Source organism: Carassius auratus, chromosome 25, assembly GCF_003368295.1.
Source record: "Carassius auratus strain Wakin chromosome 25, ASM336829v1, whole genome shotgun sequence".
Lineage (NCBI taxonomy): Eukaryota > Metazoa > Chordata > Actinopteri > Cypriniformes > Cyprinidae > Carassius > Carassius auratus.
Genome location: NC_039267.1, coordinates 9,987,564 through 10,013,725, shown reverse-complemented (window position 1 = coordinate 10,013,725; position 26,162 = coordinate 9,987,564). Strand labels below are relative to the sequence as shown.

The 26,162-nt window shown below is 35.8% G+C and overlaps 1 protein-coding gene across 1 annotated transcript in view; it reads left to right on the top strand.

The window, feature by feature from the left end:
• The window catches only part of LOC113042841 (inositol hexakisphosphate and diphosphoinositol-pentakisphosphate kinase 1-like), a 36,719-nt gene that overhangs the window by 2,923 nt on the left and 7,634 nt on the right, over nt 1-26,162 (top strand). The window contains exons 2-24 of the mRNA XM_026201834.1: nt 9,180-9,334; nt 9,405-9,506; nt 9,584-9,745; nt 9,847-9,968; nt 10,941-11,042; nt 11,180-11,266; nt 11,495-11,570; nt 11,951-12,060; nt 13,426-13,449; nt 14,808-14,893; nt 14,970-15,095; nt 18,128-18,249; nt 18,606-18,788; nt 18,876-19,017; nt 19,124-19,347; nt 19,431-19,558; nt 20,530-20,644; nt 20,736-20,843; nt 20,917-21,033; nt 21,114-21,251; nt 22,359-22,455; nt 24,094-24,201; nt 25,312-25,374. Coding sequence (XP_026057619.1) covers nt 9,180-9,334; nt 9,405-9,506; nt 9,584-9,745; nt 9,847-9,968; nt 10,941-11,042; nt 11,180-11,266; nt 11,495-11,570; nt 11,951-12,060; nt 13,426-13,449; nt 14,808-14,893; nt 14,970-15,095; nt 18,128-18,249; nt 18,606-18,788; nt 18,876-19,017; nt 19,124-19,347; nt 19,431-19,558; nt 20,530-20,644; nt 20,736-20,843; nt 20,917-21,033; nt 21,114-21,251; nt 22,359-22,455; nt 24,094-24,201; nt 25,312-25,374 — 2,697 coding nt within the window. The remainder of the gene's footprint in view (nt 1-9,179; nt 9,335-9,404; nt 9,507-9,583; nt 9,746-9,846; nt 9,969-10,940; nt 11,043-11,179; nt 11,267-11,494; nt 11,571-11,950; nt 12,061-13,425; nt 13,450-14,807; nt 14,894-14,969; nt 15,096-18,127; nt 18,250-18,605; nt 18,789-18,875; nt 19,018-19,123; nt 19,348-19,430; nt 19,559-20,529; nt 20,645-20,735; nt 20,844-20,916; nt 21,034-21,113; nt 21,252-22,358; nt 22,456-24,093; nt 24,202-25,311; nt 25,375-26,162) is intronic.

Here is a 26,162-nt window from a genome sequence, read left to right as displayed (position 1 = left end):
TAACAATTACAATAGGGTTTCAGCACTGCGTGCTTGAACCCCTAATTAAAGCTGCAAGCAGCATTTTACCGGGGTTCAAGCATTTAAGGCATCTGAGGTGGTCAGAGCCATCCTGGATGTTTGGAAGACCGTTAAACACATCCAAAATGGAGAAACAGGCTAACAGACAGACACACACACTGAAAGTAAATGATTAGACTAATATATGTAATACTCTATAGCGTATGCACACACACACACACACCCAAAGACACACATATACATGCACAAACATTTTGTTGCAGATATAGGTATTTGAAATAAGTGATAGGTGACAATAAACTTATTGCAAGTCTTCTCTTTTTTAGAGTTTAGATGTCATTTTCAGGTTAAACTGTAATCATAATGTGGCAAAATTGTAAAAACTGATACATCTCTATGAACAAAATGGAAAACATCAATTCAATGAGATTTAAAATGTTATAACAGTTAATTTATTAATGTTTTGGCATGAATTCATGAAAACAGTACTGTTTAACTAGCTGAATGAGCCCATTAGTGGTCTTCCACTGCCATCTAGTGGTTATAAATTGCATTTACTCAAGCAACACTGTGTTTTAAATATAACTGTTATTGTGTTTTTTTTTTTTTTGCCCAATCTCTCTTAAATTTTGCATGCTTTTTTAGAATGAAATTAGGCATTATTTTACACAGTTTTGATAATTTGTGGGCTTTCTGTTGTATTAATAGGCCTTTGTGTACACTATGCAAATAACATATCATAAAATTACTGGTTTATAGTTGTCCAAATGCAATTTTTCAACATGATTTTGATAATTATTGACCTTCAGAGTCTAGAGACTTGTACTTCAGTGGTTTTATTGATTTTTAGCTTAAACCCTATCAATAGTTTGCCAAAGTAAACTTTTTAAAATAATCTTGAATATTTAATTAACAGCTTTATTGACAACATTGGTCCCAAAGGCAAAGTTGTTCAGAATGAGGAGATCTATCATATGATATGAAGATCTAGTGTTTTTGAGTGAATATATGAGCATTTTCAAACAATTTGAGGCCATTCACCATATAAATCTTGTGTTTTGAGACCTTTTCTACTGTTATAGCGCCACCTATGGTCCGATCTCCATGAAGCTTTGCATGCTTGTTAAGAGTCACCTGTTACATGATTTCACCAATTTTCATAAAGTTTTGAGTTTTCGTTTAGGTTTTATAGCTTTGGGGTATGTTTGGCCACACCCCTTTTCTTAATTACCCCTTTAACGGTAACCAAAGTACAAAATTCAACATTTTTTTGATAATTATTGATCTAGAGTGTCCACAGAATATTACTGCAGTGGTTTGGTTCCGATCGAACAAAAAACCTAGAACTAGTTCGCAAAAGTAGGTTTTTAACATATTTGTGAATAACAATTGAACGATTTGATTGACAGCAATGGCTCTTGAGGCGAAGTTGTGCATTATGAGGAGATCTATCATATGATGTTAAGATCTAGTGTTTGTTTGAATGTATGAACATGTCCTACAAATTGTGATCATTTTCTATTGAAAATGTGTTTTTTTTAGGCTTTTTCAACTGTTATTAGTGCCACCTATGGTCCAATCTCCATGAAACATTGCATGCTTGTTGAGAGTCACCTGGTACATGATTTCACCAATTTTCATAAAGTTTTGAGTTTTCGTTTAGGTTTTATAGGCTTTGGGGTATGTTTGGCCACACCCCTTTTCTTAATTACCCCTTTAACGCTAACCAAAGTACAAAATTCAACATTTTTTTGATAATTATTGATCTAGAGAGTCCACAGATTATTACTGCAGTGGTTTGGTTCTGATCGGACAAAAAACCTAGGACTAGTTCGCAAAAGTAGGTTTTTAACATATTTGTGAATAACAATTGAATGATTTGATTGACAGCAATGGTTCTTGAGGCGAAGTTGTGCATTATGAGGAGATCTATCATATGATATTAAGATCTATTGTTTGTTTGAATGTATGAACATGTCCTACAAATTGTGATCATTTTCTATTGAAAATGTGTATTTTTGAGGCTTTTTCAACTGTTATAGCGCCACCTATGGTCCGATCTCCATGAAACATTGCATGCTTGTTAAGAGTCACCTGGTACATGTTTTCACCAAGTTCATAAAGTTTTGAGTTTTCGTTTAGGTTTTATAAGCTTTGGGGTATGTTTGGCCACACCCCTTTCTTAATTACCCCTTTAACGCTAACCAAAGTGCAAAATTCAAAATTTTTTTGATAATTATTGATCTAGAGAGTCCACAGAATATTACTGCAGTGGTTTGGTTCCGATCGGACAAAAAACCTAGGACTAGTTTGCAAAAGTAGGTTTTTAACATATTTGTGAATAATTAATGAACGATTTGATTGACAGCAATGGTTCTTGAGGCAAAGTTGTGCATTATGAGGAGATCTATCAAATGATATGCATATTGTGTTGATATGTGAAAGACCACGTGATTACAGAGCCATAAAACTCGTTAGCGCCAACTAGTGGCCGATTTCTTTCAAAATTCTTACAGACCTTAAGGTTCATGAGTCGAATGTACCCAGCGAGTTTCGTTCCGGTCAACATCCGTTATCCATTTCAAATAGGTGCTTAAAATTGTTTGGACAATGGCGGACATGTTTTTTTGAGATATGCAAATGTCCTCATAAGTACTTGTGCCCCTTCAGACCAAGACACTGCATACCAATTTTCAAGTCGATCGAGCCAACGGTTGCCTAGTTATAGCCATTTATGTGTTTTTTCTATCTTATTGCGCCCCCAAGTGGCAGAGATGCGCAATTTTTTTTATTTGACCAAAGATCGAGTTCATACATATGTGTACCAAGTTTGGTGAAGATATCTCATTCCGTTCTAGAGTTATAGTCAAAATAACACTTGGCTAACGTTAGCATAGACGCTTTTTGGCGTACTGTTTCGCGTAAGAATCGAAATTTCAACTTTTTTTTGATAATTATTGATATTGAGTGTCCAGGGAATATTTCTGCAGTGGTTTGGTTCCGACTGGTTGAAAATCCTAGGACTAGTTCGCAAAACTAGGTTTCGGATATAGATCGATTTTGTGAGAAAACGGTGCGTCGTAGAGCAAAAAATGCAGCTGTGCACTTTTGTTCGGGCTAACCCAAGGATTGCAACGATGCCATGTTTTTGAGTCTAGGGCTAACGGTTTACGACCTGCGTCCAAAAATGTCAAAAATTTTAGTTTTTTGCGCTGTAGCGCCCCCGTTAGGCCGATTGGGCCGGTTTTTTGTATCTGAGTAGCGAGCAAGACTACTACCTTTTGACCAAGTTTCAGCTCTCTAGGCCTTACGGTTTGGGCTGCACGTTCAGTTTTAAGGCGGAAAAATAATAATAATAATAAAAATCTTAACAATTACAATAGGGTTTCAGCACTGCGTGCTTGAACCCCTAAAAATCCTAACAGATACAATAGGGTTTCAGCACTGCGTGCTTGAACCCCTAATTAAAGCTGCAAGCAGCATTTACGGGGTTCAAGCATTTAAGGCATCTGAGGTGGTCTGAGCCAACCTGGATGCATGGATGACAATTAAACACATCCAAAATGGAGAACAGGCTAACAGACAGACACACACACTGAAATTCAATGATTAAACTAATATATTAATACTCTATAAGCATTATACACACACACAAACACACACACATATACATGCACAAACATTTTGTTGCAGATATAGGTATTTGAAATAAGTGATAGGTGACAATGAACTTATTGCAAGTCTTCTCTTTTTAAGAGTTTAGATGTCATTTTCAGGTTAAACTGTAATCACAATGTGGCAAAATTTTAAAAACTGATACATCTGTATGAACAAAATGGAAAACATCAAATCAATTAGATTTAGAATGTTATAGCAGTTAATTTATTAATGTTTAGCTTGAATTCATGAAAACAGAACTGTTTAACTTAACTCAATGAGCCCATTAGTGGTCTTCCGCTGCCATCTAGTGGTTATAAATTGCATTTACTCAAACAACAGTGTTTTAAACATAACTGTTATAGTGTTATTTTTTGCCCAATCTCTCTTAAATTTTGCATGCTTGTTAAGAATGAAATTATGCATTATTTTACACAGTTTTGATAATTTGTGGGCTTTCTGTTTGTATTAATAGGCCTTTGTGTACACTATGCAAATAACATATTATAAAATCAGTGGTTTATAGTTGTCCAAATGCAATTGTTAAACATGTTTTTGATAATTATTGACCTTCAGAGTCTACAGAATTGTACTTCAGTGGTTTTATTGATTTTTAGCTTAAAGCCTTGGAATACTTTGCCAAAGTAACTTTTAAAATAATCTTGAATATTTAATTAACAGATTTATTGACAACATTGGTCCCAGAGGCAAAGTTGTTCAGAATGAGGAGATCTATCATATGATATGAAGATCTAGTGTTTTTGAGTGAATATATGAGCATTTTCAAACAATTTGAGGCAATTAACCATATAAATCTTGTGTTTTGAGACCTTTTCTACTGTTATAGCGCCACCTATGGTCCGTTCTCCATGAAACTTTGCAGCCTTGTTAAGAGTCACCTTTTACATGATTTCACCTAGTTTCATAAAGTTTAGAGTTTTCGTTTAGGTTTTATAGACTTTGGGGTATGTTCGGCCACACCCCTTTTCTTAATTACCCCTTTAACGCTAACCAAAGTACAAAATTCAACATTTTTTTGATAATTATTGATCTAGACAGTCCACAGAATATTACTGCAGTGGTTTGGTTCCGATCGAACAAAAAACCTAGGACTAGTTCGCAAAAGTAGGTTTTTAACCTATTTGTGAATAACAATTGAATGATTTGATTGACAGCAATGGTTCTTGAGGCGAAGTTGTGCATTATGAGGAGACCTATCATATGATATTAAGATCTAGTGTTTGTTTGAATGTATGAACATGTCCTACAAATTGTGATCATTTTCTATTTGAAAATGTGTGTTTTTGAGGCTTTTTCAACTGTTATAGCGCCACCTATGGTCCGATCTCCATGAAACATTGCATGCTTGTTAAGAGTCACCTGGTACATGTTTTTACCTAGTTTCATAAAGTTTTGAGTTTTCGTTTAGGTTTTATAGGCTTTGGGGTATGTTCGGCCACACCCCTTTTCTTAATTACCCCTTTAACGCTAACCAAAGTACAAAATTCAACATTTTTTTAATAATTATTGATCTAGAGAGTCCACAGATTATTACTGCAGTGGTTTGGTTCCGATCGGACAAAAAACCTAGGACTAGTTCGCAAAAGTAGGTTTTTAACATATTTGTGAATAATTAATGAACAATTTGATTGACAGCAATGGTTCTTGAGGCAAAGTTGTGCATTATGAGGAGATCTATCAAATGATATGCATATTGTGTTGATATGTGAAACACCACGTGATTACAGAGCCATAAAACTCGTTAGCGCCAACTAGTGTCCGATTTCTTTCAAAATTCTTACAGACCTTAAGGTTCATGAGTCGAACGTACCCAGCGAGTTTCGTTCCGATCAACATCCGTTAACCCTTTCAAATAGGTGCTTAAATTTATTTGGCCAATGGCGGCCATGTTTTTTGAGCTATGCAAATGTCCTCATAGGTATTTGTGCCCCTTCAGACCAAGACACTGCATACCAATTTTCAAGTCGATCAAGCCAACGGTTGCCTAGTTATAGCCATTTATGTGTTTTTTTCTTTTTATAGCGCCCCCAAGTGGCAGAGGTGTGCAATTTTTTTTATTTGACCAAAGTTTTAGCTCATACAAATGTTCAGCGAGTTTGGTTAAGATATCTCATTTCATTCATGAGTTATAGCCTGTTGTGTAAAATTGGTCCTCGACTTTCGAACATTTTGGCATCCCATTACGACAGTGGGTCGAAATTTCTACTTTTTTTTGATAATTATTAATATTCACTGGACAGAGAACATTTCTGCAGTGGTTTGGTTCAGATTGGGCGAAAAACCTAGGACTAGTTCGCAAAAGTAGGTTTTGGACATACGTCAAATTTGCGAAAAAACGAGGCCTCCTAGACCCAAAATCAGAGTGACCGTTTTTAATTTCGCATGACCCAGGGATTCCAGAAATGTTAAATTTTTGGCTCTATCACAAGCGGTTTAGGAGCTATTAGCAAAAACGCATTTTTGATCGCTGTAGCGCCCCCCACTGGCCGATTGGGCCGGTTCTTTGTATCTGAGTAGCGAGCAAGACTACTACCTTTTGACCAAGTTTCAGCTCTCTAGGCCTTACGGTTTGGGCTGCCCGTTCAGTTTTAAGGCGGAAAAATAATAATAATAATAATAAAAATCCTAACAATTACAATAGGGTTTCAGCACTGCGTGCTTGAACCCCTAATTAAAGCTGCAAGCAGCGTTTACCGGGGTTCAAGCATTTAAGGCATCTGAGGTGGTCAGAGCCAACCTGGATGTTTGGATGACATTTAAACACATCCAAAATGGAGAACAGGTTAACAGACAGACACACACACTGAAAGTAAATGATTAGACTAATATATTTATTAGACTAGACTAATAACTCTTTTTCAGAGTTTAGATGTCATTTTCAGGTTAAACTGTAATCATAATGTGGCAAAATTGTAAAAACTGATACATCTGCATAAACAAAATGGAAAACATCAATTCAATGAGATTTAAAATGTTATAACAGTTAATTTATTAATGTTTTGGCAAGAATTCATGAAAACAGTACTGTTTAACTAGCTGAATGAGCCCATTAGTGGTCTTCCGCTGCCATCTAGTGGTTATAAATTGCATTTACTCAAACAACACTGTGTTTTAAAACATAACTGTTATAGTGTTGTAATTTTTTTTGCCCAATCTCTCTTAAATTTTGCATGCTTGTTTAGAATGAAATCATGCATTATTTTGCACAGTTTTGATAATTTGTGGGCTTTCTGTTTGTATTAATAGGCCTTTGTGTACACTATGCAAATAACATATTATAAAATTATTGGTTTATAGTTGCCCAAATGCAATTGTTCAACATTTTTTTGATAATTATTGACCTTCAGAGTCTAGAGAATTGTACTTCAGTGGTTTTATTGATTTTCATCTTAAACCGTATCACAAGTATGCCAAAGTAACTTTTTTAAATAATCTTGAATATTTAATTAACAGCTTTATTGACAACATTGGTCCCAGAGGCAAAGTTGTTCAGAATGAGGAGATTTATCATATGATATGAAGATCTAGTGTTTTTGAGTGAATATATGAACATTTTCAAACAATTTGAGGCCATTTACCATATAAATCTTGTGTTTTGAGACCTTTTCTACTGTTATAGCGCCACCTATGGTCTGATCTCCATGAAACTTTGCATGCTTGTTAAGAGTCATGTGTCACATGATTTCACCTAGTTTCATAAAGTTTTGAGTTTTCGTTTAGGTTTTATAGGCTTTGGGTAATGTTTGGCCACACCCCTTTTTCTAAATTACCCCTTTAGAGCTAACCAAAGGACAAAATTCTACATTTTTTTGATAATTATTGATCTAGAGAGTCCACAGAATATTACTGCAGTGGTTTGGTTCCGATCGGGCAAAAAACCTAGGACTAGTTCGTAAAAGTAGGTTTTTAACATATTTGTGAATAACAATTGAACGATTTGATTGACAGCAATGGTTCTTGAGGCAAAGTTGTGCATTATGAGGAGATCTATCAAATGATATGCATATTGTGTTGATATGTGAAACACCACGTGATTACAGAGCCATAAAACTCGTTAGCGCCAACTAGTGGCCGATTTCTTTCAAAATTCTTACAGTCCTTAAGGTTCATGAGTCGAACGTACCCAGCGAGTTTTGTTCCAATCAACATCCGTTAACCCTTTCAAATAGGTGCTTAAAATTCTTTTGCCAATGGCGGCCATGTTTTTTGAGATATGCAAATGTCCTCATAGGTACTTGTGCCCCTTCAGACCAAGACACTGCATACCAATTTTCAAGTCGATCGAGCCAACGGTTGCCTAGTTATAGCCATTTATGTGTTTTTTCTATCTTATTGCGCCCCCAAGTGGCAGAGATGCGCAATTTTTTTTGTTTGACCAAAGATTGAGCTCATACATATGTGTACCAAGTTTGGTGAAGATATCTCATTCCGTTCAAGAGTTATAGTCAAAATAACACTTGGCTAACGTTAGCATAGACGCTTTTTGGCGTACTGTTTCGCGTAAGAATCGAAATTTCAACTTTTTTTTGATAATTATTGATATTGAGTGTCCAGGGAATATTTCTGCAGTGGTTTGGTTCCGACTGGTTGAAAATCCTAGGACTAGTTCGCAAAACTAGGTTTCGGATATAGATCGATTTTGTGAGAAAACGGTGCGTCGTAGAGCAAAAAATGCAGCTGTGCACTTTTGTTCGGGCTAACCCAAGGATTGCAACGATGCCATGTTTTTGAGTCTACGGCTAACGGTTTACGATCTGCGGCCAAAAATGTCAAAAATTTTAGTTTTTTGCGCTGTAGCGCCCCCGTTAGGCCGATTGGGCCGGTTTTTTGTATCTGAGTAGCGAGCAAGACTACTACCTTTTGACCAAGTTTCAGCTCTCTAGGCCTTACGGTTTGGGCTGCACGTTCAGTTTTAAGGCGGAAAAATAATAATAATAATAAAAATCTTAACAATTACAATAGGGTTTCAGCACTGCGTGCTTGAACCCCTAATAAAAGCTTTAATGACTTGTGGTTTTCATGAAAATGAAACTTGAAGTTTTAACGTTTTTTTTCTTTTTTTTTTTACAGCTGCTATACTGTAAAATACAACTTTTATTATTATTATTACTATTGTTATTGAAAACTTATTTTTGTAGTTGCAATATTTCTTACTTTAATTTTTTTGTTTAGTAATATTAATAATCACCACAACAACAAATATCATTACCATTTTATTTTATAAATTATTATTTAATTTTGTAGCCCTGCAAACAAGCAGAGAAAACCTAGAGATTTAAATCGCTATTGCATTTTTTATCAGAGAAATCGTAATTAGATATTTTCGCAACATCATGTAACCCTAATATACTTATGTCGTTTCGAACCTGTATGATGTTGAATATTTTTGGTTCAGCTGTGCCATTTAAGTTCCTCATAGTGGGTACATAAATACTGCCTTTATTGTGAGAGATTGTGACATTTTGACTCTGCAACATCAGAATGTAACCTGGTGGAGAGCGAGGACCATGTGGAAGTGAACGGGGAAGTGTTTCACAAACCCTTTGTGGAGAAGCCCGTCTCCGCTGAGGACCACAATGTCTACATCTATTACCCAACCTCTGCTGGCGGCGGCAGCCAGCGTCTCTTCAGAAAGGTACAGTACTGATAACTTCTAATAACTTTACATTTGTTTGGCGTTGGAGCTCAAATCGTCCTTTCTGTAGATCGGCAGTCGGAGCAGCGTGTATTCTCCTGAAAGTACTGTTCGCAAGACTGGATCTTACATCTACGAGGAGTTCATGCCCACAGATGGCACTGATGTTAAGGTAAACCTGTATTTCATGTCAAGACTCTACTGTATGTGGTGGCTGGGTCGTTTATTTATTCCTGATGGATGTTGTAGGTTTACACAGTTGGACCTGATTACGCTCACGCCGAAGCCCGTAAGTCTCCTGCTCTGGATGGGAAAGTGGAGCGAGACAGTGAGGGGAAGGAGATCCGTTATCCTGTGATGCTCACTGCAATGGAGAAGCTTGTGGCCAGAAAAGTGTGTCTTGCATTTAAGGTGAGTCTCGCAAAAAAAACTAAGTTTTTTGACCGTAGCTTCAGGTTATGAATGATAATGGACGTTTTTTTTTTTTGTCTCATAATGTCTTTCCAAACCAGCAAACAGTCTGTGGTTTTGACCTCCTCCGAGCAAATGGTCACTCATTTGTTTGTGACGTTAATGGCTTCAGCTTTGTAAAGAACTCCATGAAGTACTATGATGATTGTGCCAAAGTCCTGGGGTAGGTGAGGCCGTGCTGCTGTCTTGTTGTCTGTGGTCCTAACCCTAACCCTAACCCTGAATCGAAAATCCCATTTTTACACAATTTTTACATATTACAACTACATAACTGCATACACTTTAATTTTTTTCCACCATATTTGTAAATAAATTTAAGATTTTAGGGTCTTTATACTGTAGATTTCATTAAATCTGTTACTTGCTGTTTCTTGGTAATTATTTGTGAAATTTACTTGGTATTTCAGTGTGTAAATTGCCACATTATTATTATTATTATTATTTTTTAATTATAATATCAAATAATTTAGCAATTTCTCTAAAATTCAACACATACACTAAAGTAACACTAAACATTTTTTTATTTGAATTCTCTTTGATCTAAACTTTGAATTGAAAACGCATCTTTACTGAAAAAATCGAATCTGTTACCAATCTAAACTGGTTTACTGGTCTTCCAGGCTGTTAAGGCTGATCGGTTGACTGGTTTTAGAGTGGTTTTGGGCACTTTTGTTTTTAGCTGACCAAGCTAAACCTACTAAATACTTGGCAGGCTTGGAGCTAAGACCAGCGTGAGCCAGTGAAGACCAGCAAAACAGCAAGTTTTTTTTATTTCTATAGCTCTTTATGCGATTCAGTTCATTTTAAATCAGCTTAGCAGTAGTAAACCAAAAAAATAATAGCATTAATGTTACAAAGTTCTTCATTTATGAAACCAATACAATTTCTGTTCTAAAGCTGCTTTTAAAAGACAATAGTGTCATTATCCAGTTCAGTTTAGTCAAGTTTTGAATCAGTTCAGTTCTTTAATCTGGTGAGTATTGCAAAGTTCATTAGTTATCAAGTGAACTCCGTTCAACTGCAAAGCAGCTCTGTAGAAGGCAATAGTGTCATTATTCAGCACAGATGTATTCGTTCCTGTTGTATAAGGTAATTTTCTAGATATTTTAGCTCATATTTGCTGTCTTTCCCACAGGAACATGGTGATGCGAGAGCTGGCTCCTCAGCTCCATATTCCCTGGTCAATCCCCATGGAAGCAGAGGACATCCCTATAGTCCCGACTACCTCAGGGACCATGTGGGTGTACCATTCTTGTCCTAAGGATATATTTCTGTCTCAAAGCTGTTTATTATGGATTATTAATATCCATGAGGTAGAATTAAATGCTTACTATGTGTGTTGTTGCTTTTGAACGTGTCGTCTCTTGTCTGTAGGATGGAGCTGCGTTGTGTTATTGCTGTAATTCGCCATGGTGACCGTACGCCCAAACAGAAGATGAAGATGGAGGTCAGGAACGCCCTGTAAGTGACACATTCTAACAGGCTGCTTTTAGACTACAGCTACATATTTTTATCACTTTTAATCTGAATGCTTATATTTTGTAATGTAAATTTAAATAATTAATTAAATGTTAACTGAATGAGGACACACTTCTGCATTTAAAATGGTTGTCACATCGTGGCAGGGTCAAAGTTGTCTATAATTGAAGTCTTTTATCTGCTGGTTAAGTCTGATTCCATTTCTCTCAGGTTTTTTGAGTTGTTTGAGAAGTACGGTGGCTATAAGTCTGGAAAACTCAAGCTGAAGAAACCAAAACAGCTCCAGGTTGGTCTGTTTTAAAGTACAAGTGATTTATTTTTATGACAAGTGCTGCTTGCTCTGTAGATGCAAGAACTAACATAATATTTCAGTTTCATAACAGGCTTGCCTCCAGCCTAGTGATTTACTTTGAATTTGTGCCACAGGGTCAAAGGTCAAAGAGAATTGAGCTGTCTTTTTTTAAAACCGATGTAGTGTTATGTCTGGAATGCTGCAGCCTTGAGACTCATCGGCGTGTTATGCAGCTGTTGGGTTTTGTGTGAAAATTAACCATGTGGACAGTTGGCTTAAGCTTTGACCTATTTGATCTTTTCTGTAATAATGTGCAGTTGTGATTTGTACATCATCATAAAAGTCTGAACAACACTTTATTTGATGTTTTACAGGAAGTGCTGGATATTGCTCGTCAGCTGTTGGCAGAACTGGTCCTGCATAATGATTGTGAGATTGAGGAGAAGAAATCCAAGCTAGAACAACTGAAGACGGTTCTGGAGATGTAAGTAAACTGTTCAAATGTTCAGTAGTTCCGAAACACTGAGGTTATGGAAAGATACTGTACACACACCATCATCTCATCTCAATAATTTCTAATACATGTTCTCTTTTCACATCTTCGGGCACAAGGTCTTGCTGAAAGTATAATAATTGTTCCAATTCCAAACATATGTTGTATTTTTGATTAGCTTCACTATAGATATTAGTAGGCCCTCACAGAATGTGCAAAAATGCTTAAATATTTTTTACACACAGTTTTATGAGTTTAGCCACAATGGAATAACTGGAACAATATTAATTATATGTTACTTTAAAAATAAAAAAAATAATATTATGTCCGCACTGATATCCTCATGGGCAGTGCACCGACATACAGCATCGTTGTACTACGGCCTCTCGAGTTCGAATCCCAGCTCAAGGACCTTTCCCGATCCCGCCCCCATCTCTCATCTCCACGGTGTCCTATCATAAACAAGACAAAAACTATTTTTTTTTTCATTTTTATTTTTTTAATAAAATACTAATTTTGTAAATTAATGATTTTTAAGTAAATTCAAATCTTAAAAAACATACAAGTAATGAGTTTGATGTACTTATGTATATTTCACTGTTAATGGTTGCTAAATACAGTAAATGCATTTAACTGTAACTAGATATGCACCAATATTTTAGTTTTCTCAGTGCAGAAGAGTTTATAATTAATTGTTTATTTTATGGGCAATACCTGATAAATTGCAAATATTAAAATTATGTCCTTTTTTTAAATTTAATTTGACTAAAAATAGAAGGTATTACAACATTATAATGTACAATATGAATAGATGTTCTTTTTGAGATTCTTTTTTTTAGGATTAATTTTATTTGTTCCAAGGTCAAAAAGTAAAAACAGTGGAAAATGAGCATGGATAATGAAATGTCCAATATAGACCGTTACCGATAAATGTAAAAAAAAAAAAACTTTAATATCGGCTGGTATTAATAAATATATTATACCGATATTTTGCATCTCCCTAGTTGTACCAGTTAAATTTAGGTTTTAAATGTAGAGTTTTAATGTCTTGAGTTTAAAATCAGTTCTTGGGAATCAGGGCAAGCCTAATCAGACTTGATTTTGTTGTTAACATGACACACACAGCAAAACTTACATTGCTATCATATCTTCTAGTCTTAAGCATCATGGATGCGTATTTCAGAAGAAACATGATATCTCAAGAACAGCTGAATGTATTTAACTGACTTTAGTGTGACCTTGACTCATTTGCTTCCTTAGATGTCCTCATATGGATGAGTTTCTAAACTTCATTCCTTTTGTCTCTCTTCTCCTCTTTCTGTGTCCCTCTTTGTGTCTTGGCCATTCTCTTCAAAGGGAATCCAGCCTGAATGATAATCAGTACGCACCCTCATATCCCCTGTCACTTTAGAAAGCAGGCAAAGTGGATCATAACCCTAATTAACCCAAGATCTTGTTCAAATTACTGACACTTTAATGAGGGCTCCAAAATTGACCATACCTTGGAGATGAATCCCTTTTGCAATTCTGTGTGGCATCTGCATGCCATTTTGTTTTCTAATCTCTCACGATCCCTCACGTCCTCCAGACCCCCTCACCGAGCTCAAATAAAGCACCTAATCAACACATTTATCGGTTGTTCGGGGTCATGGATTAACTAGGAAACAGGTGCTTGGGCAAGTGCTTTGCTTTGGGTTGATTAAACATAATGCAGCAGAGCAAATCCACTCCAGAGTCCGTTTCTGGCCAGTGAGATAAAGAACCACCTTTAGACCTGATTTAGGCCAAGTTGTATCAAATTAGAAATATTCGAAACTACGGACACACTGATATAACAAATCTGGCCAACATTAATGAGTCGATAATTATTTTGATATTATGGCTAATAACCGATAATTGACTAATATAAAAATTCAGTTTTGTAAAGAAAATAAAAAATAAATAAATATATATATTGTCGGTTATAAGCCATAATATTGTGTAATAAATTGTGGAGATAAATTGTAGAGACCAACTCTCCAGAATTTCCCTCTCTCCGCTGTATTATGTAACCTAAAAGCGTGCCAGATGCCAATATTTATTTAAAGTCTCTTGTGCTCAACAAGGTTGATTTATACTTTATCAAAAATACACTAAAATCAGTTATATTGTGAGAGATTATTACAATGTAAAATATCGGTTTTCTATTTAAATTATATTTAAAATGCTATTTATTCTTGTCATGCCAAATCAGAATTTTCATGTCTTTCATGTCTTTCTAATGACTTTACTGTCATTTTTGGGCAGTTTAATGCATCCTTTCCAAATTAAGGTATTCATTTCTTAAAAATTGTCTTGCTGACCCCAAACTTTTGAACATATTTTGAAAATATGCTTTATATAAAAGATTATTTAAAAACATTTTTCAGTAAATTATAGAGACCAACTCTCCAAAATTCCCCATTCTCTGCTGTATTGTGTAACTTAAAAACGTGACACTGTTGCAGATGACACGTTTTATTCCTCCCAAAGCTTGTCATTCCTGTAGAGACAGTCCTGGTATGGCACAGATTAACCCCTGCCAGCTTGGGAAGGTCACTCAGATAAATGTTTCCAGAAACATGGAGGCCACAGAGCACCTGCTAGTGGTTTGAGTGCAGTGCTATGTCTGATGTGTGCTTTTTGTGTTGTTCAGTGGGAGAATGCTCATTAAGAGGGGGTGGTATGATTATGTCCCCCACCCGTGTATTGTCTTTCAGGTATGGCCATTTCTCAGGGATCAACAGGAAGGTGCAGCTGACCTACCTCCCAAATGGGCAGCCCAAAGCATCCAGTGAAGAGGAAGGTATGTGTACAGTATGTATATATGTTGACTCAAAATAGCTGTTGCATCACTTTTGACCTCTCTGTGTCTATGGCAGACGCTCTGAAGGAGGGCCCATCTTTACTGCTGGTGCTGAAGTGGGGCGGTGAGCTGACGCCAGCGGGTAGAGTTCAGGCTGAGGAGCTTGGACGAGCCTTTCGTTGCATGTACCCTGGAGGACAAGGTATAGATCTACGCTTGCACCAGCCTGAAAGCTGTACTAATAAATGGATTAGAAATACAGTGACCCTAAAAAGTAGTTTGAAAATAATTTGGTGCATAACAGTAAGAAAGCTATGAAAGCCTGTTTCAGCCACTGAATAAAAAAAGGTTATTGCGACTTTTTATCTTGCAGTTCTGAGAAACGAAATCAGAATTGCAAGTTTATATCTTGCAGTTCTGATTTTTTTTCCTCAGAGTTGCATGATATAAACTCGCAGTTGTGAGAAATGAAGTCAGAGTTGCGAGATAAACTCACAATTCTGACTTTTCTATTTTTTTCATTTAATGACGCAATTGTGAGTTAAAGGGATAGTTCACCCCAAAATGAAAATTTGATGTTTACCTGCTTACCCCCAGGGCATCCAAGATGTAGGTGACTTTGTTTCTTCAGCAGAACACAAACCAAGATTTTTAGCTCAAATATATAAATATAAATAAATTTATATCTATATAAATACTGTTCAGTTTCTTGCCCAGACTGATAATTTTGTCTTAACACATCAGTGTATTGCCATGAGCCGTAGGGTTTAATTTGGTTTAGTTAGTTTTTTTATTTTTTTATTTTATTGTATGTTTTAGCTGTGATCATCCACTTAAATTATAAGACTGATAGACTGCAATGATTTGAGCTAAAAATCTTGGTTTGTGTTCTATGAAGAAACAAAGTCTTGGATGCCCTGGGGGTAAGCAGGTAAACATCAAATTTATGGGGGGAAGTCACGGTGTGTGTGTGTTCACTGCTGTGTGTGTGCACTTTGGATGGGATAAATGCAGAGCACTAATTCCGGGTATGGGTCACCATACTTGGCCACATGTCATGTCACTTTTTCACTTTTAAATTTTCATTTTTCACAAGTCAGGATTTTGAGATATAAACTCAGGATTGCGAGATACAGACTTGTATTCACAAAAAAGTTTTAAACTTGGTATTCTGACTTTATAACTCACAATTCTGAGTTTATATGACACAATTCTGGGAAAAAAGTCAGATTTGCGAGTATATATCTTGCAATTCTGACTATAACTCTAACTATAAAAATGCATTAAAATATCCTCTTATAGTCAGAATTGTCTGAGGTCTAAATAAAAAAATATGTATACTTAAAATTATACAAATAGTATAAAATATTGAAGATATATAAAATTTTACATTTTAAGAATTCCAACAAATCATGCTTGTTCTTCCTTTAATTTTTGCCTCAAGAAAGTTTCCATGAATCCAGCCTAAGCTGTTTACAGGAACAGTTGTTTTGCTCCCTTTGCATGAGATCTTGATGAATTGGATGCTTTGACAAGATATTGTGTCTGTTTTTAGGTAGTGGGGCAATGATGCAGTTTTTCAAAGCTCATAGCTTTGGGCAGGAAACCAGTTCCACCTGCTTGTTCAATGGGCTTGGCATACAAAAGCATGTAGAGGCAGGACTCGGGGAGGCGTGAATACTTATTCCTCAAGTAGCACCTTTAACTTTCTATACGCCAGCACAGAAACTTCTTAGTCATGCTGTGGATTCTTTTCCATCACTTCCCCCCAGACCTTTGAGTCCATATTTGTATGCTGCAACTACCGTAATTGAGTGTAACTCATTACATTTCGGAGTTCACAGACTTCCAAAGACCAAACCATTTTCTCTTATCAGACTGAGTCAGCAGCATATTGCAATGCTGGTTAATGTAGTGTTCTTTTACCCTGAATTGTTAACTAGACAGCTGCAGGTCCCTCGGCTGTGAGTCCCCTATTGACTGTGGTAAGAAGAGATTTTGGATTTGTGCGTGGTCTTGATATTGGGTTAATGCATCATCTGCCCCATTCTTCAATTTAATTGCTTAACATCCATCTCATTAAACTAATCCAAACTGGAGGACGCAACAAAAACATTCCATGCTTCGCTTTTGGCACGGTTTTGTGTGGAAGATGATATGGACGTTGGTCATGCTTTGACATACTGAAATAAAAGTAGTTATTTTTACTTTCGGTGTAGAGAGTTTGAAATTCTAGAGTTTATAATTTCTTTATTTGGAGATTTCTTTAAAAACTTTTATTACTACTACTTTATAAACTACTGTGCCATTATTTTCAGAATCTGTGACGTCAATTTTAAGACATGTCAGTCCAATATCTTGTCTAAACAGGTGGAATAAGACAATGTCATCCAGATTTTTGAACTTTTTTTTATGAAGGACTGCTAGTATTAACACCACGTAAGAAAAAAAAAATGCTTTTGGCATAAAAAAAGTCATTTATGGGATGCAAAAATCTAATTATTACATATAAGCATAATTATGACAGTCAAAATTGAGTTAAAAATCTTAAGACATTAAAAAGTAAACTTTGAGATTATGATTTAATATGTAATAATTACCATAGATTTTTCATCTCATAAATTTTAGTTTTTGTCTCAATTTCTGCTTTTTTCATAATTACAGTATGTTAAACGGGCTACATAAATGCTACAGGACATGTTCTTGCATTCAGAACCAGCTTCATGAAGCACATTGTACATCTCAAAATTGTAAAAAAACAAACAAACTTTCTTATAAATTTGCGTCGTAATGGCTAAATATCTCCATTTGACACTTGCTTACATGGACAAAAAGAACGGAGGGGGGTGCAGCCTGTGTGAATGGCAGTTTGTTTTAGGGACTCATCTGTTCACTCAAATGGCCATTCTGAAATCCTAAATCAGAGTTCTGTTTGCTACTCAGTAGTGCAATGCAACACTCATTTGATAAGCACCTAAACCCATATTGCCGGATGCTTTCAACAGTGTGGATGCATTGAAATGCATGGATAATTTTTTTTATTTTTGTGGAAATATATTCAGCCTGTTGGTTGTACAGCATGTTATGTAGGTTTATAAATGGTGGTTATGTAATGTAATGTGAATGTGTGTGTAAACTCATTCCTTCCTTTGGCTCCAGGATATGCACATGCATCTGGAGCTCTGTTCTTGTAATTGCCGTTATTTCAAAGACTGTTTCTCTGTGCTTTTGCAGGCGACTATGCCGGCTTCCCTGGTTGTGGCCTTCTCCGTTTACACAGCACTTACCGCCATGACCTCAAAATTTACGCATCAGATGAGGGTCGTGTTCAGATGACTGCAGCAGCTTTTGCAAAGGTTTGTTGGGTTTTGTAAAGGTTTGTTGGGTATGTTGGTATTATATAATGCTCTGTGATGGGATTGATATAAACCACAGCAGGTTAAGAGTGGCGCTCAGAATTTAGCTTTTTTATTTATTTGTTTTTTCTATTGTTTGTTTGATTTGCTTGTTTTTAAAATTTATTTTTAATTCTGTTTTTACAAAAAAAAAGCTATTATATGTAAATTATCTTTCTATTTGGTGGATCTTGCATTAAATTTTTTTATTCAAAATCATATTTATTATATCCGGTTTTAAATCCACCCCCCCCCCCCCCCAACTGATTATTTCACAAATTAATTTCCATTGAAATATTACTTGTGGCTGTATTCAGGGTCTGTTAGCACTGGAAGGAGAGCTGACTCCAATCCTCGTTCAGATGGTGAAGAGTGCCAACATGAACGGACTGCTGGACAGCGACAGCGACTCTCTCACTGACTGCCAGCAGAGAGTCAAAGCTCGATTACATGAGATCATGCAGAAGAACAAAGACTTCAGTGAGGAGGACTACAGCAAGGTTGAAGCGAATTAACTGCTTATTTATAAAAGGCTCATAATCTTAGTCTAACTAAACCTAGTCTTAAATTTGTCCTGTCTCTTTAAGTTGGCTCCAACAGGCAGCCCATCTCTGGTGAACTCTATGGGGGTGATCTTCAATCCAGTCAGTACTTGTGATCGAGTTCACACACTCATTAAAAGCCTTACTTGGCAGATCTGTAAAAGGCTGGAAGACCCCAAATCTGCAGGTTTGCCCTGGAAAAAAAAAAAAAAAAAAAAAAAATATATATATATATATACTACATGTATATTTTTATATATAAATTATAAATATCTATTTTTTAATTTTCACAGATCTACAGCTATACCACAGTGAGACTCTGGAGCTCATGCTGCAGCGCTGGTCCAAACTGGAGCGTGACTTCCGCATGAAAAACGGCCGCTATGACATCAGTAAGATCCCAGATATCTATGACTGTGTGAAATACGACACCCAACACAATTCTTCTCTGGGGCTTGAGGACACGCTGGAGCTTTTCCGTCTGTCCAGAGCACTTGCAGACATCATTATCCCACAGGTAGAGGAATCATTAAATGCGGCGAATAGTGTTCATGTGTTCTCGTTCACCTTGGTGTTAGCTGCATACACGCTCTCTTTCAGGAGTATGGAATCACTAAAGCAGAGAAGCTGGATATTGCCAGTGCCTACTGCCTGCCTCTGGTCAAGAAGATTCAGCTGGATCTTCAGAGAACCCATGAGGACGAGGCCGTCAACAAGCTGCATCCACTGTGAGTCTCTGTACTGGGGTACAGTGCCTGACTCTTTGACCGAGTGAAGTCTATACTGTACATCCTGTAAAGAGCTTTAAATTACTATTAGTACATTCCACTTCAGCATTCATACATGTTTTTTTTTTTGTGTGGTTATTTTACTCACAGCCCCTCGCACTTAACTTTTACCTTTATTTATGTATTTATTTATTGGCCATAGTTAATGCTTTGATGAAAAGCTTTGTCATTTCAGATTTATTAACTGATATCGATTTTACTTGCGCTAAAATGGTGAACAGTTTTTGTCAATAAAAATAACATTTTTGTTTTTTGTTGGCAGTAATATATATGTAAAAACATATTCACACTTCAGCAATCCAAACGTGACCATTTTGAAAGATATATAATTATTTATTTATTAATTGATTTATTTATTTTCAATATTGTTGTTATTGATATTAAGTTTTTTTTATAGTCATTGTTTTTTTTTGTTTGTTTGTTTTTTTATGAAAATGTTTTATCATGCCATATTTATTAAATAATTGTAAATGCAATCTGTTGAAATGTATTAAATGTAGTAAATGTTACTCCTGCACTAAAATAGAATAGCATTTTTGTCTGCATTTTTTTTTTTCAAATAATAGCAAATCACAATTTAGCAAACCAGGCCAAAAGTTTCTTCAAAGCAGATATTAATTTGTTTAATGTTTATTTTCAAAAGTTTTTTTCCATACAGATTTTTTAAATGAACATTTTTAACACTCATTTCTTTGTTGACAATACTATGTAAAATAGCAAAACAAAATTAACATAAAAAAATTCAAATAAAAATTATATTAATTATATATTGTATTATAACTAAATGACAAGTTCCCACTTCTCCTTCAAAACCATGCAGTATGTTCTTCAGCTACACTGTTGTAGAAGCTCTGCAGTCTCAGAACCTGTGAGTGATCAGGTTATGTATTTCATTCCTCCTGGTGGTTCAGGTACTCGCGGGGCGTGATGTCTCCGGGTCGACATGTTCGAACCCGGCTGTATTTCACCAGCGAGAGCCACGTCCACTCCCTGCTTAACATCTTTCGCTACGGAGGCCTGTTAGACGTGAGTCAACAAACATCAAACATGCACATGATGCCCCGCACCATGCTAAATGCAGGTTACTATTTTCTCTATCATATCTGTGTTTGTTTAGGAGCTAAAAGATGACCAGTGGAAGCAGGCTATGGACTACCTCAGCGCTGTAACCGAACTCAACTATATGACACAGATTGTTATTATGCTGTATGAGGACAATAACAAGGTACAAGATGTGGCATCAGCAATTTGTACTCAATTTCTATGCTTCGTTCATATGCTGATATCTGTGTCTGTAGGACCCCTCTTCAGAGGAACGTTTCCATGTGGAGTTGCACTTTAGCCCGGGAGTGAAGGGGTGCAAGGATGAGGAGAATGCACCGATGGGTTTTGGCTTCCGGCCTGCCTCCTCCGAGGTCTGTGTTTTACTTGCCCCATGGATTATACATATATACATGCTGGTCCACTTCCAACACTTCCATTTCACATGTAACAGAACCACGAGATGCAGACAGACCCAGGCAGTCTTGAAGACCTTTCTCAAGACGAGCCTGACAGAGCTGCACTGACTGAGCCAATCAGCATTCAGAGGAAGTCACCACTCATACGAGGCCGAAAGGCTGGATCTATGGAGGTACAGTACTGTATTATAGCCTCTTCTAATAGGCGGCTGCCATAATCCAAAAATGGACACAAACATTTACTTGAAATTCAATTAATTTAACTGCCAACTGTGTGGTGATAATAGTGCAAGGTTAATGGCACAAGAGAGTTTCGTGAGGACAATATAGTCTAATCCATAAGTGACATTTTGTGAAAGTAAACATGTGAAATTAAGGGTAACACTTTACCTAGAGCCATTATGTATAATGCATTATAAAAGTAGTTTTAAAACCTTGCATTGTAGAATCTCATGAATTATTGTAACCACGGTTAAAACATTATTACACTTATTAATTAATTGTTACATAATGCATTTCAAATTTCATTATAATAATTTACGACAAGATATTGTGTATTACAATGTACATTATGAATAATTATAACCCATTATACCCTTTAATAACCCTTTATGATGCATTCTACATTAAGGTTTAAGAAAAAGTGCTACCACCAAATTAAGATATTGCTAAAAATGTTTTGGATGATATTTTAATAGGTTATGTTAATGACCGTATAAAATGAATAAATAAAACAATTACAGTGCTATATTTATTTACAAAAATATTGATCATAAATCATACAGTAATATTTTCTCACATAGTACAACGATTTCAAATGTTTGCGCTCTGTAATATATATATTTTTAAATTAATACTTTTATTGAGCAAGAGTTCCTTGAACTGATCAAAAGTGACAGTAAAGACAATTATAATGTTACAAAAAATTCTGTTTTAAAGAAAAACAATTATTTTTGCCTTTTAACTTAAATAATCCTGAAAAAATGTATCATGGTTGCAACAAAAACATTAAGCAGCACAATTTTTTTTTTTCTTCAGCACCAGATCATTATATTATGATTTCTGAAGGATCGTGTTTGAATCTTTGAACAGTTGTTTACATTTAAAAATATATAAATAACATTTATATTCCTTCACAGGGGTCATCATACAGGGGTGTAATTTAAAAACTGAATAACAAGCGGAATTTATTTAGAAAGAAGGAATGTTGTGGTAAAATGATTAGCAATGCTGTTTTGTGTTGGTATAATTATATTTTTTCTGTTTTCCTCTCTTTGCAGGCTCTTTCAGAGAGTAACACTTCTTCTCGAGGGCTGCCGTATCGCATCTTCCCATCGACTTCTCGTCAGTCACCCAAGATCAAACCCAGCGGGCTAGGTGGGAGTTACATTTCACTTGTGTTGTTCTCATGCACCACATCTCTTCGGAAAAACCTCTTTAGTGACCAATCCCGGTTGACCATTAAACGCACTTGTTTCTGTTTAGCGCCAATGACAGTTCAAGGACCCTTCTCAAGTTCATTTAAATCATGTGCGTCGGAAATGCGTCCATGCTGCCAGTAGTGCTCTAAATATGGCTGCTGGCAGTGCCTTCTCTGCTATTCTTGTCTATACTATTTCTGTCTCCAAAGAACATTTACAGGGCGACAATGCGCAGTTTTTGTTAGGCCCGGCGTTGCATAATGATTAGAGATTGGGGCTAACGTTTGCACCTCACTAAACCTTTAAAGCATGATTTGCAGATCACTATTTTTTAACTAAGTGCATGTTGTATATAGCATGTCTTTCATTTGAGTGCTGGTTTTTTTATAGTACTACCCTCTGCTGGTTGCAGTTAGAGCCTTAAATTAAATTCGTTAAAGTTTCACCCTCCTGCACTGGCAATATATTTTTGTTCCCAACCAAAGACCAGCGGTTTAACTGGGTTTTCTATTAAAAAAAATTCTCTATAGGCCTGGAATTGAGCTTAAAGGAATAGTTCAGCCAAAAATGAATGTTAAAAATGGAAGACAAAATCTATTTTAAAATGCTTTTTCAAAGTTATCTGCATTTTTTTTTTTTTGGTTTATATGGTTCTGTAAAACTTTTATATAACTTTCAACAAACAGTTGAAGTACTTAATTTAAAACAATATTTTTTTACTTTTATTTTTCTAAATAATATATATTAAAGATTATGTTAAAGGGTTACTCCACCCCAAAATGAAAATTTGTCATCAATCACTTACCCCCATGTCACTCCAAACCCATAAAAGCTTTGCTCTTCTTCAGAACACAATTTAAGATATTTTGGATGAAAACTGGAAGGCTTTTGACTGTCCCATAGACCGCCAAGTAAATTACACTGTCAAGGTCCAGAAAAGTATGAAAGACGTCATCCATCTGCCATCAGTGGTTCAACCTTAACATTATAAAGCAACGACAATACTTTTTGTATGCAAAGAAAACAAAAATAATGAATAAAGTTGTTATTTTTGTTTTCTTTGCATACAAAAAGTATTTTCGTCGCTTCATAATGTTATGGTTGAACCACTGATGGCAGATGGACTATTCTGATGATGCTTTTCATACTGATTTTACTTGGCAGTCTATGGGACCGTCACAAGCCTCCCGGTTTTCATCCAAAATATGTTAAATTGTGTTCCGAAGACAAATTAAGCTTTTACAGGTTTGGAATGACATGGAGGTAAGTGATTAATCACAAAATTTACATTTTGGAATGGAGTATCCCTTTAAACTACATATTCTTTTCAAAAATGTCATATTTTTTTGACAGTTATAGTACCCTGGTATTTTTTACTTTATGCCCTAATATATATATATATATATATATATATATATATATAAACTTGACATTTTAATTCAGAAATGTTTTAGAACAGATCGTTTAATTTTTGACTTCTTCAGATGAGGAGCTGCATGTTCACTTGTGAAAACTAACCAATACTAACCCTCCCCCCTTCCCCTCCCCCCCTGCCCCCTGCCCCACCACGCTCTCCCTCCCCTCCCACACGCAGGCGCCCAGTGTGCGGGCCTCTTCAGTGCCTCCTTCCCCAACCTGAGAGACCTAGCGCGAGTTCCCCGCAAAAAGCCCTGCTCGCTCAGGAATCGGTCTTCTCAAACCGGTATGTCCCAAACACACACACACACACACAGGGTCATAATGTACCTGAAGATTCAAATGATCACAAACGTCCCAGCGAACATTTCTTCTGAATAATGTCTAGATATTCCCATTTTACATTATTCAGTGCAACAAATAATGTTGAGTAGCATTCAGTTTTCTTACTTCCATCCCAGTGGCTGTTTTCAACATTCTTGAAATTATAGTCTTGTTTTCATCCCAAAAAAGCCATTACAGACAGCAGGAGCTGTTCCTAAACTATTCGTGTCCAGCTGTTTATCAGTGTCTCTCATAGGAAAATAAGGTTTCCACAGTTACCAAATAATGCTATAACTAATCGTTTGTCACCTTTGCTAAGTGGCTTATTTGCATGCAGCATGTGCATGTAAACACATTTCATAATGTGCTAAATTGCACAAATTTGCAAGCTATTTTATGCAAAAGGGAAACAATTTAGTGTCCTACGACAATTCTGAAAATGTGTTTATGATTTATAATATCCATAGCAACACAAATGATTGCTTTTACCACAATCTCTGACTGATATTATGGTTATTTGCAAACCTTTATTAGAAATTGCACTCCAATTTCATACGTGCAAACAAATGCGTTCTCTCTGTCCCCATCAGGATTAAATACATTATTTGAAATTATTATTTGAAGTGAATTAGTTCTCATTGCTATTCTTGTTTATTTTATTTATTTGTATTATTATTAATTATACTAATCGAAATGAATGTTCACCCCTCTCTCTCTCTTAGCAGCATTAATAGTTTTGTCCACAGGGTGTTGCTGTGTCTCTGAGATATAGAGGATTACCTTGCGTAACACATTTGAAATAGCACCCAAAATACTGCCATGTCATGCTGCATCCACAGAGAATTCTGGGTAGTTTGTTGTGACATCTGTTGTTTTTTTGGTACTCTTATCTCCACATTGAAGGGCTGGTCCACTGTTACTTTTACCTGCTTATTATAGATGCTTTAACCAGGGACGGAAAGACTGCATGATGGTGGGAGGATTAAAACTGCTGGTGTTTTTGAGTAAAAGTGAAAGGTCACGAGGGCCGCAGTGACACGAGTAATGCTGAATGCTTCTTTTATCTCCTCAGAGCTGCTCTCTATGCCGGCAGTAAAGAGATTTTCTGTGTCGTATGCCAGGCATCCGACTAATGGTATGTTTGGAGTTCTTGATTGCGTGTTTTTTTGTTGACACTCTCCTGCATGCCCTCTGCTGCCTCTAGTCTTCGTAATTTAGCTCAGTTTGTGATTTTTGTTGAATTTATTTCATGAATCAGGGAGGCTTTTCTTCACCTTTTTCATTTAGATTCACAAGACACACCCATCTTAATTCATTTCTCCTTCTGATTGGCTAGATGCATGGGTTGTGTACCGAATATATCACTCTGGATATATTGCTGTTTGTGTGGAAAAATGTGTGAACACCTTTCATGTTGATCCACTTGATTCAGAAATGATTAACCCTTTCACCACCATTACTGCATTAATGATCACATGGCATATGCATTACTTTAAACAACGTCTTCATTGCAAAATAAATGAACTCTTAATATTAAATAATTAATAAATATAGAGACATTTATTTGAGGAGGAAAATCTTTATGATATTAAGACTTTTCAGAGAATATATTTGTATTTATTTATTACTAGAATTAAAAGCATAAAAAATGATTTCATCCATGGCAAGATTTTATTTTTCTATTTATTTTAATTTGATATACTACAATAAATAATAATAAAATATATACACTATATAGAAAAAAAACCCTATATATATATATAGACCATTTTAAAACTACTAATAATGGAAAAACACATCTAAAATATTTTGCTGAAATTTTTTTTTTTAAAGCATTTCTGCAGTTTTTATAGTTCCCTCATTGTAATATATTAAAGCACTTTTGCCAGTGGGGATAATGGATAGACTTCACACTTTGCATGA